General features: G+C 35.8%; 1 protein-coding gene across 1 annotated transcript in view; it reads right to left on the reverse strand.

Moving 5' to 3' along the window:
- The window catches only part of ATG2B (autophagy related 2B), a 1,825,281-nt gene that overhangs the window by 1,385,395 nt on the left and 425,701 nt on the right, over window positions 1-14,185 (reverse strand). Inside the window, exon 9 of the mRNA XM_044074646.1 lies at window positions 2,731-2,848. Within this exon, the coding sequence (XP_043930581.1) occupies window positions 2,731-2,848 (118 nt within the window). The remainder of the gene's footprint in view (window positions 1-2,730; window positions 2,849-14,185) is intronic.

Consider the following 14,185-nt stretch of genomic DNA (forward strand, 5'->3'; position numbering starts at 1 on the left):
GACAGTATTCTGTCAGGTCTCTGGAGAATTGGCTCTATGGAATCAGGATCCTTCCAAACCAGCTGTACAATGAATTTAATATGATCGTAAACAGGAGTGGCCACCCAAGAAGTAGATGAGTGAGCACCAAAGGCTTGCAAGTACACCAACCCCTCAGAGTTAGGGTCTTTGGGCTTCAAGTTACCCCTCTGTTTCAGAATCTCTAAAATGTCTCAGAAGGAGACATCTTACGGGGGTGACCAGTGGGAACCCCCCCCCCCCCATCCATTGAAGTCTGTGTCTTCTCTGACCAATTCCTCGGTGGAATCCGTTTCCTCTTGCACATCTTTTTATGGGTGGCCCCTCAGTGGAAATCTTTAAGGAGAACTCAAAAGAAGAGAGGCCCTGTGCAGGGGGATCTTGCAGCCTATGTGTCCACTGTCTGGATGTCAAGATTGGTGGCAGCTCTGAGCAAGAAGGAGCCTTGGGATAAAACTCTGACACAGAAGGGGTCAGCTGAGAGCTTGCAGAGGCCAATGCCCTCTCCATTACTTGGAAGGCAGCCCCCCCCCCCAAGAGGGATGGGAGCCCAGAACCGAGAAGGACAACTTAGGAACAGTGGTCACATCCTGCTCTGAGACACCTCTGAAGCAGGAGCAGAGGAGCAGCCCATGTCTGCCGAGGCTTTGAGAGTCAAGGATGACATCGAATAAAAACTGGAGCCGATTCAAAACTCTTGGACCCACCAGTGGAGTCATGGCCCTGAGATTATGCTGGTTTCAAAGGAACTGAAGAAGTCAGGGCAGATCCTGGAACCGAAGGGGGGACGGTTGTCAGCACCAGAGCAGCTGGAACCAGAGGGATCAGAGTGGGAAGCTCTAAGCCTTCCAAGGAGGTAAGAGGAGGAAGATTTGGTGGAGTCCTGGGAGAAAACACCCCAACTCTGGAGGAGAGAGGGATCTGGGAGGAGACAGAAAGATCCCTGGCCGCTAGCGGCTAATCCATCAACTTCATGATGCCGACTTCAGTAAGACTCCTGGAGGAATGGACAGATAAGCCTGAAGAGGATTGTGGTCTTTCAAGGAAAGGACTGGGAAGCTGCTCCAGAAAGGGTTTAGGGGAGGGTGAATACCTTGTCCTAGGTGTGAAAATTATGCCTGACTTCTGCACCGATGAAGGTTCCACTGTCTGTGGAAGTGCAGCAGGAGAGGTTGGTAGCGACTGGGAAACTGAAGATGTTGGTACCAAAGAGACCGGCACCGAGGTTTGTGGTGCCATAGGAGACAGTGTCAAGGATATTGTCTGTTCCAAAAGTCTCGGAACCTTAGCCTTCAGTTCCACTGAAGTGGTGGGAGTGGGAGGCTTATGCTTTTTTTGACACTGTTACCGAAGGAGACATTGGCACAGAGTTAAATTTCTTTGTTCCGATGTCAGATTTAGAGGGGGACGTGTTGGCCTTGGATAAAGCCTCCTCAAAAGAGGACTTACTTAGCCCTTTTAATATTCATTTATTTCTGCATTCAACCAAGGCCCAGCTGCTGAAGAAATGGCAGATAGTACAGTCCTGATCATGATGAGCTGTGCCTAAACAATATGCACAGGAAAAATGCCCACTGGAGTTGGGCATCTTCCGTTCACAATCTTGGTACTGTTTAAAACCTGTAGTGCCTTTCAATTTCTCAGTCATGTTGACAGACGCCAAAAAACTAGGGGTCAGCAGGCAGCAAACACATACACACACACACACACACACACACACACACACACACACACACACACACACACACACACACACACACACACACACACAACACAGACAGAAGGAAAACAAAAAAAAAATACCAACAATGGTAGGTTAAAGTTACCTACAGAGGTAGAGAAGGGAGGGAGAGATATTACTAACGATGGTAGGAACAGAACACCGTATGGTAAGGAAAACACACTCACACAACAAGAAAGTGGGTAGAAGAGATAAAGAACATATATACATATATATATATATATATATATATATAATATATATATATGTGTGTGTGTGTGTGTGTGTGTGTAAAGGTTAGATTAAACTATTAAAACACAAGAAAATTTTACTTAGCTGCAAGAGAAAATGGCAGACACGTCTAGCAGCAAACGAGATTTTAGGTAATATGGAGATGGGTATTGTGGGTAGAATCTTAGCTTGAGAGTTTTTGGCTGGCGTGAGCTATGCAACAACCAAGCCAATTCAGAGGATCGGAACCATGCCCCAAAGGTAAAGGATAAATGATGACTGACAACATCAGATACATAATTTCTTCTGGAAATGCTTATATTTGCTGTGTGTGACTACTGATGTTTTTATTATTTATCTATGACTACTGTATGTAGAGTCTTGAGTTTTTTATTTCTTAATGTATATATAACTTTGAACAGCTACTACTATGTGGTGTAAATGTTACCTTCACTTTAAATTTCCGTACTGCCTGTATAACTTAGTACAATTAGCATGTGGTGCGGATGTTACTGCTATACATGTTTCTTCTTTTATTTTCTTTGGTATTACTATGTGGAGCTTTTCTCCCCAGGCCTCCACTGTAAATGGCAGCCCTGCCCAGTCGGACTTTTCTCGGTAAACAAATGTAAAACAAATATTAAATAAATAAAATAAATAATACACAGTTATGAAAAACATCTAGGTGAAATGTGAAAAGCATCAATGCAAAGTATTATTGAGCTTCATCTACCACAGTTTCTGCATTTAACTTCACTTACCAGCCCGCTGAAGAGGCCTGTTCTGAACAGGGCTCCTTCTGGAAAAAAATGAGGAATCCTTTGTTGTTTGATCCTCCATCCCTGGACGTTCTGAGTAGTCTCCCCAAACGGACTGTGGCTACAAGAAAAATATATTCACTCTTTTGAGTTTCTGAAAGGAAATAAAAGCTACAAGACAAAAGTAACGGCTTTCCTGGATCTCTAAAGACAGTTTGCACTATCACAGTACAAAAAGGAGATGACACGTCCATGAGAAAATATAAGCTGCTCATTAAATTTATCAAAAATGGAGACCTATTATTGCTTAGTGTAATGACCCGTCAAGTGATAATGCGAGACAGGACTCATAATACTATGAATACACAAATGAAGAAATACAAATAACGAAAATACAAAACAAGTGCTGCATACATTAATATAAACATCACTATCAAAGATGTAGGCTTTACAGTACCTAATAATAATACCCATTTGTTAACCAAGTAGGTACACTAGACGCACAGTCCTTTTTCATAGGCAACCTAGTAGTAAGGTCTGGTTATATGACTTGCTCAAGGTCATACAGCAGGCAAATGAGGACTGAGGGACTCAATCCCTGTACCACAGAAAAGTACAGTTGTGTACACTTAGCATGAATGTAGATGTTCGACTATATTCACTGTTGCAGTCATCACATTTGGGTTATCCCTGCCAGGGTAGCCTTCAGCCAGCCTGAATACCAGAGGCTTAGTATTTCTGAGTCGGTTGCTGTCGCTTGAGGACTGATGTCAGGTCGTCAGTAGTATAAAGGCAGCCAGATGCCATTATATCAGTTTTTCTTGCCCTAACCTGTCAGGAGCCCCCAAAATAGGAGGCCAGGTTCTGATGGAAGAACCCCACCAGTGGAAAATAAATGCCAATATGTCCCTTGTAAGGAAAGAAGAACAACAAGGAAGAATGGCAATAAAAGGAGAAAGAGAAGAAAGGGGGATGGAGGGAGTGAAACCGGGACTGCAACAGTGAATAGACTCGAACATCTACATTTATGGTAAAAGTACACAACCGTACTATGTTCTTCATGTTTCACTGTTGCAGTCATCACATTTGGGTTGATTACTAAAAAGTAGGCGAGGATGAACGCAATGAGAGCCAGCAAACTGACAATAAAATAAAAGAAACTTGCATTTATTAGTAAGCGCTTTCGGTGTGGATCAGTGCCTCACCTTCATCAGACTGAAACAAAATGAAAATCAATTAACATTCTTTATATAGAAAAAATCTAACAATCAATTAATTAAAACCTAAATTAGTGAACCCAGTTAATTCTTAAAAGGGAAAGCCTTTGTGCACATTCTTCAAGTAATATACTGGTAAGTTACACTGTTTTTAACTTGAAGTCATGTGCAAACATGAACACATTTCCTTTATCTTATTGAATTAATTAAAAATAAAAAGCAGCAATACATATTAATTCAAAAAATCCATAATAATTGCCATAAATAAAAACGACATCAAGCCTTATAGCTAGTTGACTAAGCTGGCAATAGCAAAATTAATAATGAAACTAACTATAAATTAGTTAGTACATTAAAATAAACAATATATAGTAAAAGTCAATTAGTTAATTATTATGTATAAATATCTATCGCCGATGTAGTTACTAATAAATGAATATATATATATATATATATATATATATATATATATATATATATATATATATATATATATATATATATATATATATATAAATATACAAACCTAATAATCTAATAAGATATAAATAAGTAATAATAATTAATAATGGATAAATACGAATACATCATTGTATATGCCATTATGTATAAATACTAGAAAAAGCAGTACCTGTCAAATAATCATCTCTTAAGGGCATGCAATTTCAAAACACATTTAATAGATAGATTTTCATTCAGCCCTGGTGGAATGGACGCCCCTGTTTTTATTTGCCAAATAAGCTCATCAATTTCTAGTAAAATCTGCCAAGGGCCTCCTCTAATGTCATTATCTCGATGTTGTAACACTAAAAATTTAAAAATATGTCCAGGGTATTCTAAAATGTGTTTAGCCAAAGCGTTTTTAATGTCCCCCTTGTTAATGGCATAAAAATGTTCGTACATGCGCTGTTTGAGTTTCCTTTCAGTTTTGCCAATGTAATATGCATTACATTGGCAACATAAGGCTGCATAAACCACACTTTTGCTATCACAATTGAATCTCGAACCAATCATGTATATTTTGTTGTTAATTATACATCTAGTCCCTTCAAATATGTGTTTGCACTGAGGGCAAGTACCACATTTGAACATACCTTTAACCCTACTATTTGGGACTCTTGTCTTTTTCTCAAGTAATGCTTTCAAGTTAAGCCCTCTCCTGTAATACGTGGTTTCTCACCTAATGTTTTAATCAATGTTAATTCTTCTCTAATGACGTTCCAATTTTTATTTATAATATCCCTGATAAATACATAATCTAGGGAAAACGTCGATAAGAAGCTGGTCATGTAAACCCTATTATTCTTGTTATCCAATAAAGATTCCATTGGCATGGGCTGTTGCTGTAACCCACTAAGTAAAGGCTGAAAGTACCCGTTTTTTCTTTTATGATAAACTTCTTGCTTTATATTAACAATCAAGGAAGCAGGGTAGCCTCTATGCATAAACATGCCTTGCAGGGTTTCACATTCAGTCTCAAACTCATCATCATCAGACACCATCCGGGCTGCCCTAACCATCTGACCTTTTATAATGGCCTTCTTTTGGTGGTAGGGGTGATTACCTGAAAAATGCAAAAAGGTATTTGAATGTGTAGGTTTCCTATAAATCCTACTGATGTACCTACATTTACATCTGTCATTCACTAAAAGAATAAAGTGAATCCGCTTAGGCTGAACGCTTATCCAATTCGCTTTATTAAAATAAAATGAAGCGTTTGAAATTTAAAATACGCTTTTCGTCCTAAAACAATATTCGGACTTCTTCAGACTGACAAACATCTGCGTAATGAAAAGAAATTGTTTAAATAACAAATTTTCGCGCCATGAAAATAGTTCATGACGAAATTTCTTAAAGTGAAACTTCTGATAGCACTATTAAAGCAGTAATGGTGTCAGTATAACTATTAAAAATACATACGTTTATTTATTAAAAAACAATTAAAAAGTGCCTTACTTATATTATGAATTTAATATACTGAAAAAATACTAAAAATAATCACAAACTGAATCTTTGTATTATTAATAAAATTTAATCAAAATTTGTTTATATATGATTTAAATTATCTAAGGAGCGATACTATGAATAAATTATTTGAATAAATAGATGAAAAAATAATCATCGAATGAATAAATAAATAAAAAAATAAAAAAATAAATGAATAAATGAATGATGGTGCACAGAACTTTGGAAAAAGGCTACATGTTATGACATATATTCATGAATGGTGATTGAACCATAAAGATAAATTCTCTCTTTGGATTTTTTTAATTATTGGTTTTAATTTTAATCTTTGATTTTTATGTGATATCAATATAAATTTTTATTTTTATTTTATATATTTTAATAATAAACACTTGATTTTCTATAACAAAACTTACATATTTTTGTTGTTGTTGTTAAAAACTTCTGATATAGAATGAAAGCAAAAATTAGGGGATTAAATGCATCTTAATTAGTAAAAATGTTTAAAATTATATTCTACTTCAATATAGATTATCTATCCAGACTTCGTAATTTTAAAAGGCACATCAATGAACATTATTCATTCAATCCAGGGTTCGTGAAGGCATTGAGTCGGATTTGCCATAATAATTCACTTTTCTCCAGTAATAGGTTGAATGGTCCCCCTCGAATATCTTGTTTTACTTGATGGATGACTTTAAAACAAAAGTTGTGTTCAGGAAAATCCATGACATGCCTTGCTAGAGCGTTTTCTTCTTTTTGTAGGTTTATACTTCTTAAGTGTTCATACACTCTATCTCTCAACCTACGCTCTGTCTTACCAATGTAAAACGACGGGCAAGCTTGACAATTAGCCACATAAACAACTCCTTTTGAATTGCAAATGTATTTCCCTCTAGTTTGGATTTTAATTCCATTGATGTTTACTGATGTTCCTGTAATCATATAATGGCAGTATGAACAGTTACCACACTGACCCATTCCTCTCAAAATTATTGTTGAATTAGCTTGAATGTTTCTTTGGAAAATGTCTTTGAAGTTGGAACCTTTCTTCCATACAATTCTAGGTTGTGAACCTAATTTAGATGCCAGAAATTAATCTTCATTAAATAAATTCCAATTCTTCGAAATAATTGCTTTAATAGTAGCAAAATCCAAAGAAAAACGTATAATGCAAGCTAAATTGTATTTAAGAGGATGCAACTGATCATTAATTCTAAGATCAAGCTGGGTTACTTCTACTAATGAAGAATTATGATGTTGTTTCTTTAATATAGGTATAAAGTAACCATTTAGCCTTTTTATATTAACCTCTTCTATTATAGGATCCAAAAATTGGGTTGGGTATTGTCTATTAAGGAACATATGTTTCAATTTCAAACATTCCTGATCAAAGTTCTCATCTCTAGTGATCATTCGTGCAGCTCGAACAAGCTGGCCTTTAACTACAGATTTTTTCTGATGTAAAGGATGTGCACTATGAAAATGCAAAAATTTGTTTGAATAAGTTGGTTTTCTGAATATATCCATTTCATAAGCCTGTTGTAATCTGTTCTTGGTTAATTTTACATCCAAATATGTTATAACATCTTTATTGAATGTATAAGTAAAACGCAGAAAATCAGTATTATCATTAAACATTTCTACAATTTCAGCTGCTTGTTTTTCATCTCCTCGAAATATATTGATGTCATCTATGAATCTAGCATAGAAAGTGATGATGCCTTTAAGTAAATCATTATTGAATACATGATTTCTCTCCCAATAAGACATTACTAGATTCGCATAACTGGATCCACATGGGGAGCCCATTGCTACTCCCTTCTTCTGCCTATAAAATTTATTTTCGAAGAGAATGAAATTATAAGACAAAATTATGTCTAATAATTCTCCTACTAGAGATATTTCACTTGATTCTGCATTTTTTTGCCGAATATTTTCTTGTACCCAATCTATACCCAATTGGTGAGGTATACTGGAATAGAGTTCTTTCACATCCACTGTTAAAAAATTATTATCTTCTTGATAGATGGTGTTATTTATTTTATTCAAAAAGTCCCATGAATCTTTTAATATCCACTCGTCTAAAGAAACATATTTCTTTAAGATCCCATCCACATATTTTGCACAAGCATATGTGGAGGATCTTCTCCCATCCACTATTGGTCTAAATGGTGGGTTGTTAGTGTCTTTATGGATTTTAGGGACTCCAAAAATTGTTGGTACTTTAGGGGCATCCATCAACAAATAATTAAATTCTTGTGAATCAATTCTTGCCTCAATGAGTAATTCATTAAGATAACTTCTAATAAATTGATTAGAGCTATTATATTCACTTAAGGATGAATGCTCATATGAATCCATACTCAAGATGTCTTTGATTTTGTTATTATAGTCCAATCTATCCATAATTACTAATCCGCCCCCCTTATCCGGATTCATAATTCTGACATCAGTTGATATAAGGAGCTGGATATTATCTCTCTCATCTTTAGATAAATTATATATGTGATTTCTCCTTTCTTGGTCCAATTGTCTTAAATCAATCTCACACATTTTTTCAAAAGTGTGAATTGTAGGATGTAAGGGGGGATTATAGCAACTGGCCACTCTTAGGGAATTATCCGTCACATTAGATTCTCCCAATAATTGTTTTAAATTCAATTTTCTTACAAAAAACTTGATATCACAGATAGTTTGTGCTAAATTCATCTTATGAGATGGAACAAAAGTCAATCCTTTTGCTAAAATATTAGCCATATCTTCTGTCACAACGAATGAAGAAAAATTGTAAATGAGAAAATCTTGTTGTGTATTTTTTACTATTGTCATAGAATTTGATTCTTTATGATATATCATCTCTTGTGGTTGTGGTTCTTCCTCCTGTTCCATTGTTTCCTCTGGTTCCGTCGTTGAAAACCCTGACCCCCATAAGAAGTAGATGCCTGTTGGTTACATCCTTGTTCATTAGTGTTTCCATTGTTGTTATTGTTGTTATTATTACGTTCTTTTATTCTATCACTTCTCCTTAAACTATCTTCTTGTGTATTATTTACATTATTAATGCCATACAATGTAGATGGATGTAAATTACCTGATATTGTAACTACATCAGCTTCTTCATTTGTATGTAAAAATTCTCCATTGTTAGAATTCTGATTATTGGGTTCAATCTGCATCTTTGATGGCATAGGAAAAGCTGTTCCTGCTTTATATTGTGCTTGATCCCTCTGTAATTTCTTGATTTTAGTTATTTTTATTTTTTGTAAATGTTGTTCAATGCTCTGAAAAACACGTTTGTAATCATATTTATATCTAGTAAAATCAATGTGTTCATTAATTTGTTTATCTATTATTTCAATCTCCGATTGCAGATCTCGCATCATTATTGTGTAATGTTTGATCATGACTTGTAATAATTGCAACCCATGCTGGTTGAATAAATTAGTTAAATCCTGATGAAATGTTGATCCAGGTATGAGGCCTGTGGGATACCTCCAAGTCCTGAGGCCTTTTGGGACAATTTCATATTTAAGACATTCCTGAAAGTATTCGATCTCTAAATTGAGTTTTTTGTATTTCAACATTTTGGAATCTAAAAGGGACAATAAGTCGGCGAGTGATTTCTCCAAATTGTTGTCTTGAAGCATATTATTATTGGTTCTACTTTCTTCCCATAAACCTATAGGTGCCAATAACCAATCTTGTAAATTTAAAACTGATGTATTTAAAACTGGTATATCATTCTGTTGTATTGCAATTGGGCATCTGTTGGTAATTATGGGCTCATTTCTTTCTTGTGTAATCCGGTGCTCATTCAAGTTGTTTTGACTAGGAACCGTCTCAGTTCTTCTGATGACTGGTCCTTGTTCCGATAAATTAACTGCACCCATGAGTTGATTTACATTAATATGAGCTGCCCGTTGACCTGGTGTGATATTATCCTTCTCCATTTGTTCAACAGCATGAGGAAATGATTCTCTCTGCTCCCCTTGCGACTGTTGCCTTAACATTGTAGTGACCATTCGGTCCTGATGTTTAAGTTTTTGTTGTTCTGCCATCACCGCTTCCAACTTCTCATTCGTCTGATCCAATTTTTGCGAGAGAAGTTGTATTAATGCAGTCAAATCTTGCATAGTTCCGCTCCCGTTACCCTGCATATCTCTAAAAATAGATGGCATATTTTCAAGCGAATTGTTGTCAGGCGTGGAGTTTGCCATAACGGTAAACAAACGTAAATCCAACTGCTACAAAAACATGAACTTTGAACAAAGTGAATCCGCTTAGGCTGAACGCTTATCCAATTTGCTTTATTAAAATAAAACACACACAGTCCTTTTTCATAGGCAACCTAGTAGTAAGGTCTGGTTACATGACTTGCTCAAGGTCATACAGCAGGCAAATGAGGACTGAGGGACTCAATCCCTGTACCACAGAAAAGTACAGTTGTGTACACTTAGCATGAATGTAGATGTTCGACTATATTCACTGTTGCAGTCATCACATTTGGGTTATCCCTGCCAGGGTAGCCTTCAGCCAGCCTGAATACCAGAGGCTTAGTATTTCTGAGTCGGTTGCTGTCGCTTGAGGACTGATGTCAGGTCGTCAGTAGTATAAAGGCAGCCAGATGCCATTACATCAGTTTTTCTTGCCCTAACCTGTCAGGAGCCCCCAAAATAGGAGGCCAGGTTCTGATGGAAGAACCCCACCAGTGGAAAATAAATGCCAATATGCCCCTTGTAAGGAAAGAAGAAGAACAAGGAAGAATGGCAATAAAAGGAGAAAGAGAAGAAAGGGGGATGGAGGGAGGAATGGGACTGCAACAGTGAATAGACTCGAACATCTACATTTATGGTAAAAGTACACAACTGTACTATGTTCTTCGTGTTTCACTGTTGCAGTCATCACATTTGGGTTGATTACTAAAAAGTAGGCGAGGATGAACGCAATGAGAGCCAGCAAACTGACAATAAAATAAAAGAAACTTGCATTTATTAGTAAGCTCGTGTGGATCAGTGCCTCACCTTCATCAGACTGAAACAAAATGAAAATCAATTAACATTCTTTATATAGAAAAAATCTAACAATCAATTAATTAAAACCTAAATTAGTGAACCCAGTTAATTCTTAAAAGGGAAAGCCTTTGTGCACATTCTTCAAGTAATAGACTGGTAAGTTACACTGTTTTTAACTTGAAGTCATGTGCAAACATGAACACATTTCCTTTATCTTATTGAATTAATTAAAAATAAAAAGCAGCAATACATATTAATTCAAAAAATCCATAATAATTGCCATAAATAAAAACATCAAGCCTTATAGCTAGTTGACTAAGCTGGCAATAGCAAAATTAATAATGAAACTAACTATAAATTAGTTAGTACATTAAAATAAACAATATATAGTAAAAGTCAATTAGTTAATTATTATGTATAAATATCTATCGCCGATGTAGTTACTAATAAATGAATATATATATATATATATATATATATATATATATATATATATATATATATATATATATATATATATATACAAACCTAATAATCTAATAAGATATAAATAAGTAATAATAATTAATGATGGATAAATACGAATACATCATTGTATATGCCATTATGTATAAATACTAGAAAAAGCAGTACCTGTCAAATAATCATCTCTTAAGGGCATGCAATTTCAAAACACATTTAATAGATAGATTTTCATTCAGCCCTGGTGGAATGGACGCCCCTGTTTTTATTTGCCAAATAAGCTCATCAATTTCTAGTAAAATCTGCCAAGGGCCTCCTCTAATGTCATTATCTCGATGTTGTAACACTAAAAATTTAAAAATATGTCCAGGGTATTCTAAAATGTGTTTAGCCAAAGCGTTTTTAATGTCCCCCTTGTTAATGGCATAAAAATGTTCGTACATGCGCTGTTTGAGTTTCCTTTCAGTTTTGCCAATGTAATATGCATTACATTGGCAACATAAGGCTGCATAAACCAAACTTTTGCTATCACAATTGAATCTGGAACCAATCATGTATATTTTGTTGTTAATTATACATCTAGTCCCTTCAAATATGTGTTTGCACTTAGGGCAAGTACCACATTTGAACATACCTTTAACCCTACTATTTGGGACTCTTGTCTTTTTCTCAAGTAATGCTTTCAAGTTAAGCCCTCTTCTGTACGTAATACGTGGTTTCTCACCTAATGTTTTAATCAATGTTAATTCTTCTCTAATGACGTTCCAATTTTTATTTATAATATCCCTGATAAATACATAATCTAGGGAAAACGTCGATAAGAAGCTGGTCATGTAAACCCTATTATTCTTGTTATCCAATAAAGATTCCATTGGCATGGGCTGTTGCTGTAACCCACTAAGTAAAGGCTGAAAGTACCCGTTTTTTCTTTTATGACAAACTTCTTGCTTTATATTAACAATCAAGGAAGCAGGGTAGCCTCTATGCATAAACATGCCTTGCAGGTTTTCACATTCAGTCTCAAACTCATCATCATCAGACACCATTCGGGCTGCCCTAACCATCTGACCTTTTATAATGGCCTTCTTTTGGTGGTAGGGGTGATTACTTGAAAAATGCAAAAAGGTATTTGAATGTGTAGGTTTCCTATAAATCCTACTGATGTACCTACATTTACATCTGTCATTCACTAAAAGAATGTCTAAATAGTTAATCGAAGTATCATCAATGTTATATGTAAACTCAAGGAAACTTGTCATGGTTGAAATGTTATGGATAAAGGTTGGAATAAGGGTTTTATCTCCTCTCCAAATGCAGAACATGTCATCCTGGTATCTTGTATACCAGAAGACATGCTGTTGGTAAAGACTGTTCTGAAATAGTAACTCATTTTCCCAATATGCCATGATGGCATTGGCAAAACTACCCCCACATGGTGACCCCATTGCTACACCCGACTTCTGCAAATACAGTTTTACCTCAAAAACCATGAAATTGTTTGTCAAAACAATTTCCAATAAGGTTTCGATTACATATATGGTGTTCTCCTCTACTTTTTTTATGACCAAAAAGTCCCTGATCCATTAAAGTCCAGTTTCCTGGGGGATAACTGTGTAGAGGTCTTTGATGTCTATGGTAATAAAGCATGCCTCAAGTTGATAGTCTCGTCTGTTTATGGTTCTTAAAAACCCCCAATAATCTTTACATATCTGAGGCTCGCTATCAACCAATGGTTTTAAAATAGAAACAATATATTTGGCACAACTGTGTGTGATAGATCCCCTACCATCCACTATAGGTCTAAATGGGGGACTATTAAGAGATTTGTGTATTTTAGGAGTACCAAATAAGGCAGGTGTTGTGGGTGCAATCATTGACAAGTATTGAAATAGGTCCTTGTCTATAGACCCCTCTAAAAACAAGTCATCCAATATTGACCTAATTTTTCTATATGCCTGGTTGACTTCGTTAAGGGACACTCTTTCATAAACGTTTGTGTTAAGATGTTTTTGCATTGCTTCAACGTAAATGAAATTATCCATACACACAAGTCCTCCTCCCTTATCGGGATTCATGACCCTGATGTTACAGTCATTAAGTACATGGAGAAAATCCTGTTCAGAAGCGCTGAGGATGTTTTTAGTTGTTGATAAATATTGCTTTTTCTCAGAGCTAGTCCTTAGATCCATTTCACAAATCTTTTCAAAAAGGCACAGTCTAGGGTGAATGGGGGGATTAAACAAACTAGGAACCCTGATAGAACTGGTTTCAGTTGAACTCGCCCCCATGAGCAAATTTAGGTTTAATTTATGCATTTAACAGTTTCAAATCAATGATTGTTTTGGCTAAATCCATCCTTTTACCAGGGACGTAAGTTAGCCCTTTAGATAGAAAATTAATCATGTCTTGCAGAATATCAAGGTTTGTATAGTTATAGATTTTAAAGTCACCTTGCGTGCTTACATGTATGGAAGGAGCAAGACCATACACCTGGTTTGAAACTGTCACCTCCTTTGTTTCCTCCTGTTCCTTTGATTGCGGTTGGTCCGTTGGTTGTTCTGTTGACCAGACCGATCGGTCCGAAAACCCTGGTCACTATTGTTTTGCTCATCATTGGGGTTAACCACGTGTGGTCGATCATGGTAGTTATTAGTATCATTAGTGTTGTTGTTGCGATTGATAATTCTTTCGCTACGTCTTAACCTGTTACCTTCATTGTTACTAATATTGTTGAAAGAACGAGCTTGCCCTTGGTCGTGGGTTCCATCAACCCTGTTATTATTATGTATGTCATTTTTA

This window comes from Protopterus annectens, chromosome 6.part0 (genome assembly GCF_019279795.1).
Source record: "Protopterus annectens isolate FY-2018-M chromosome 6.part0, PAN1.0, whole genome shotgun sequence".
NCBI lineage: Eukaryota > Metazoa > Chordata > Ceratodontiformes > Protopteridae > Protopterus > Protopterus annectens.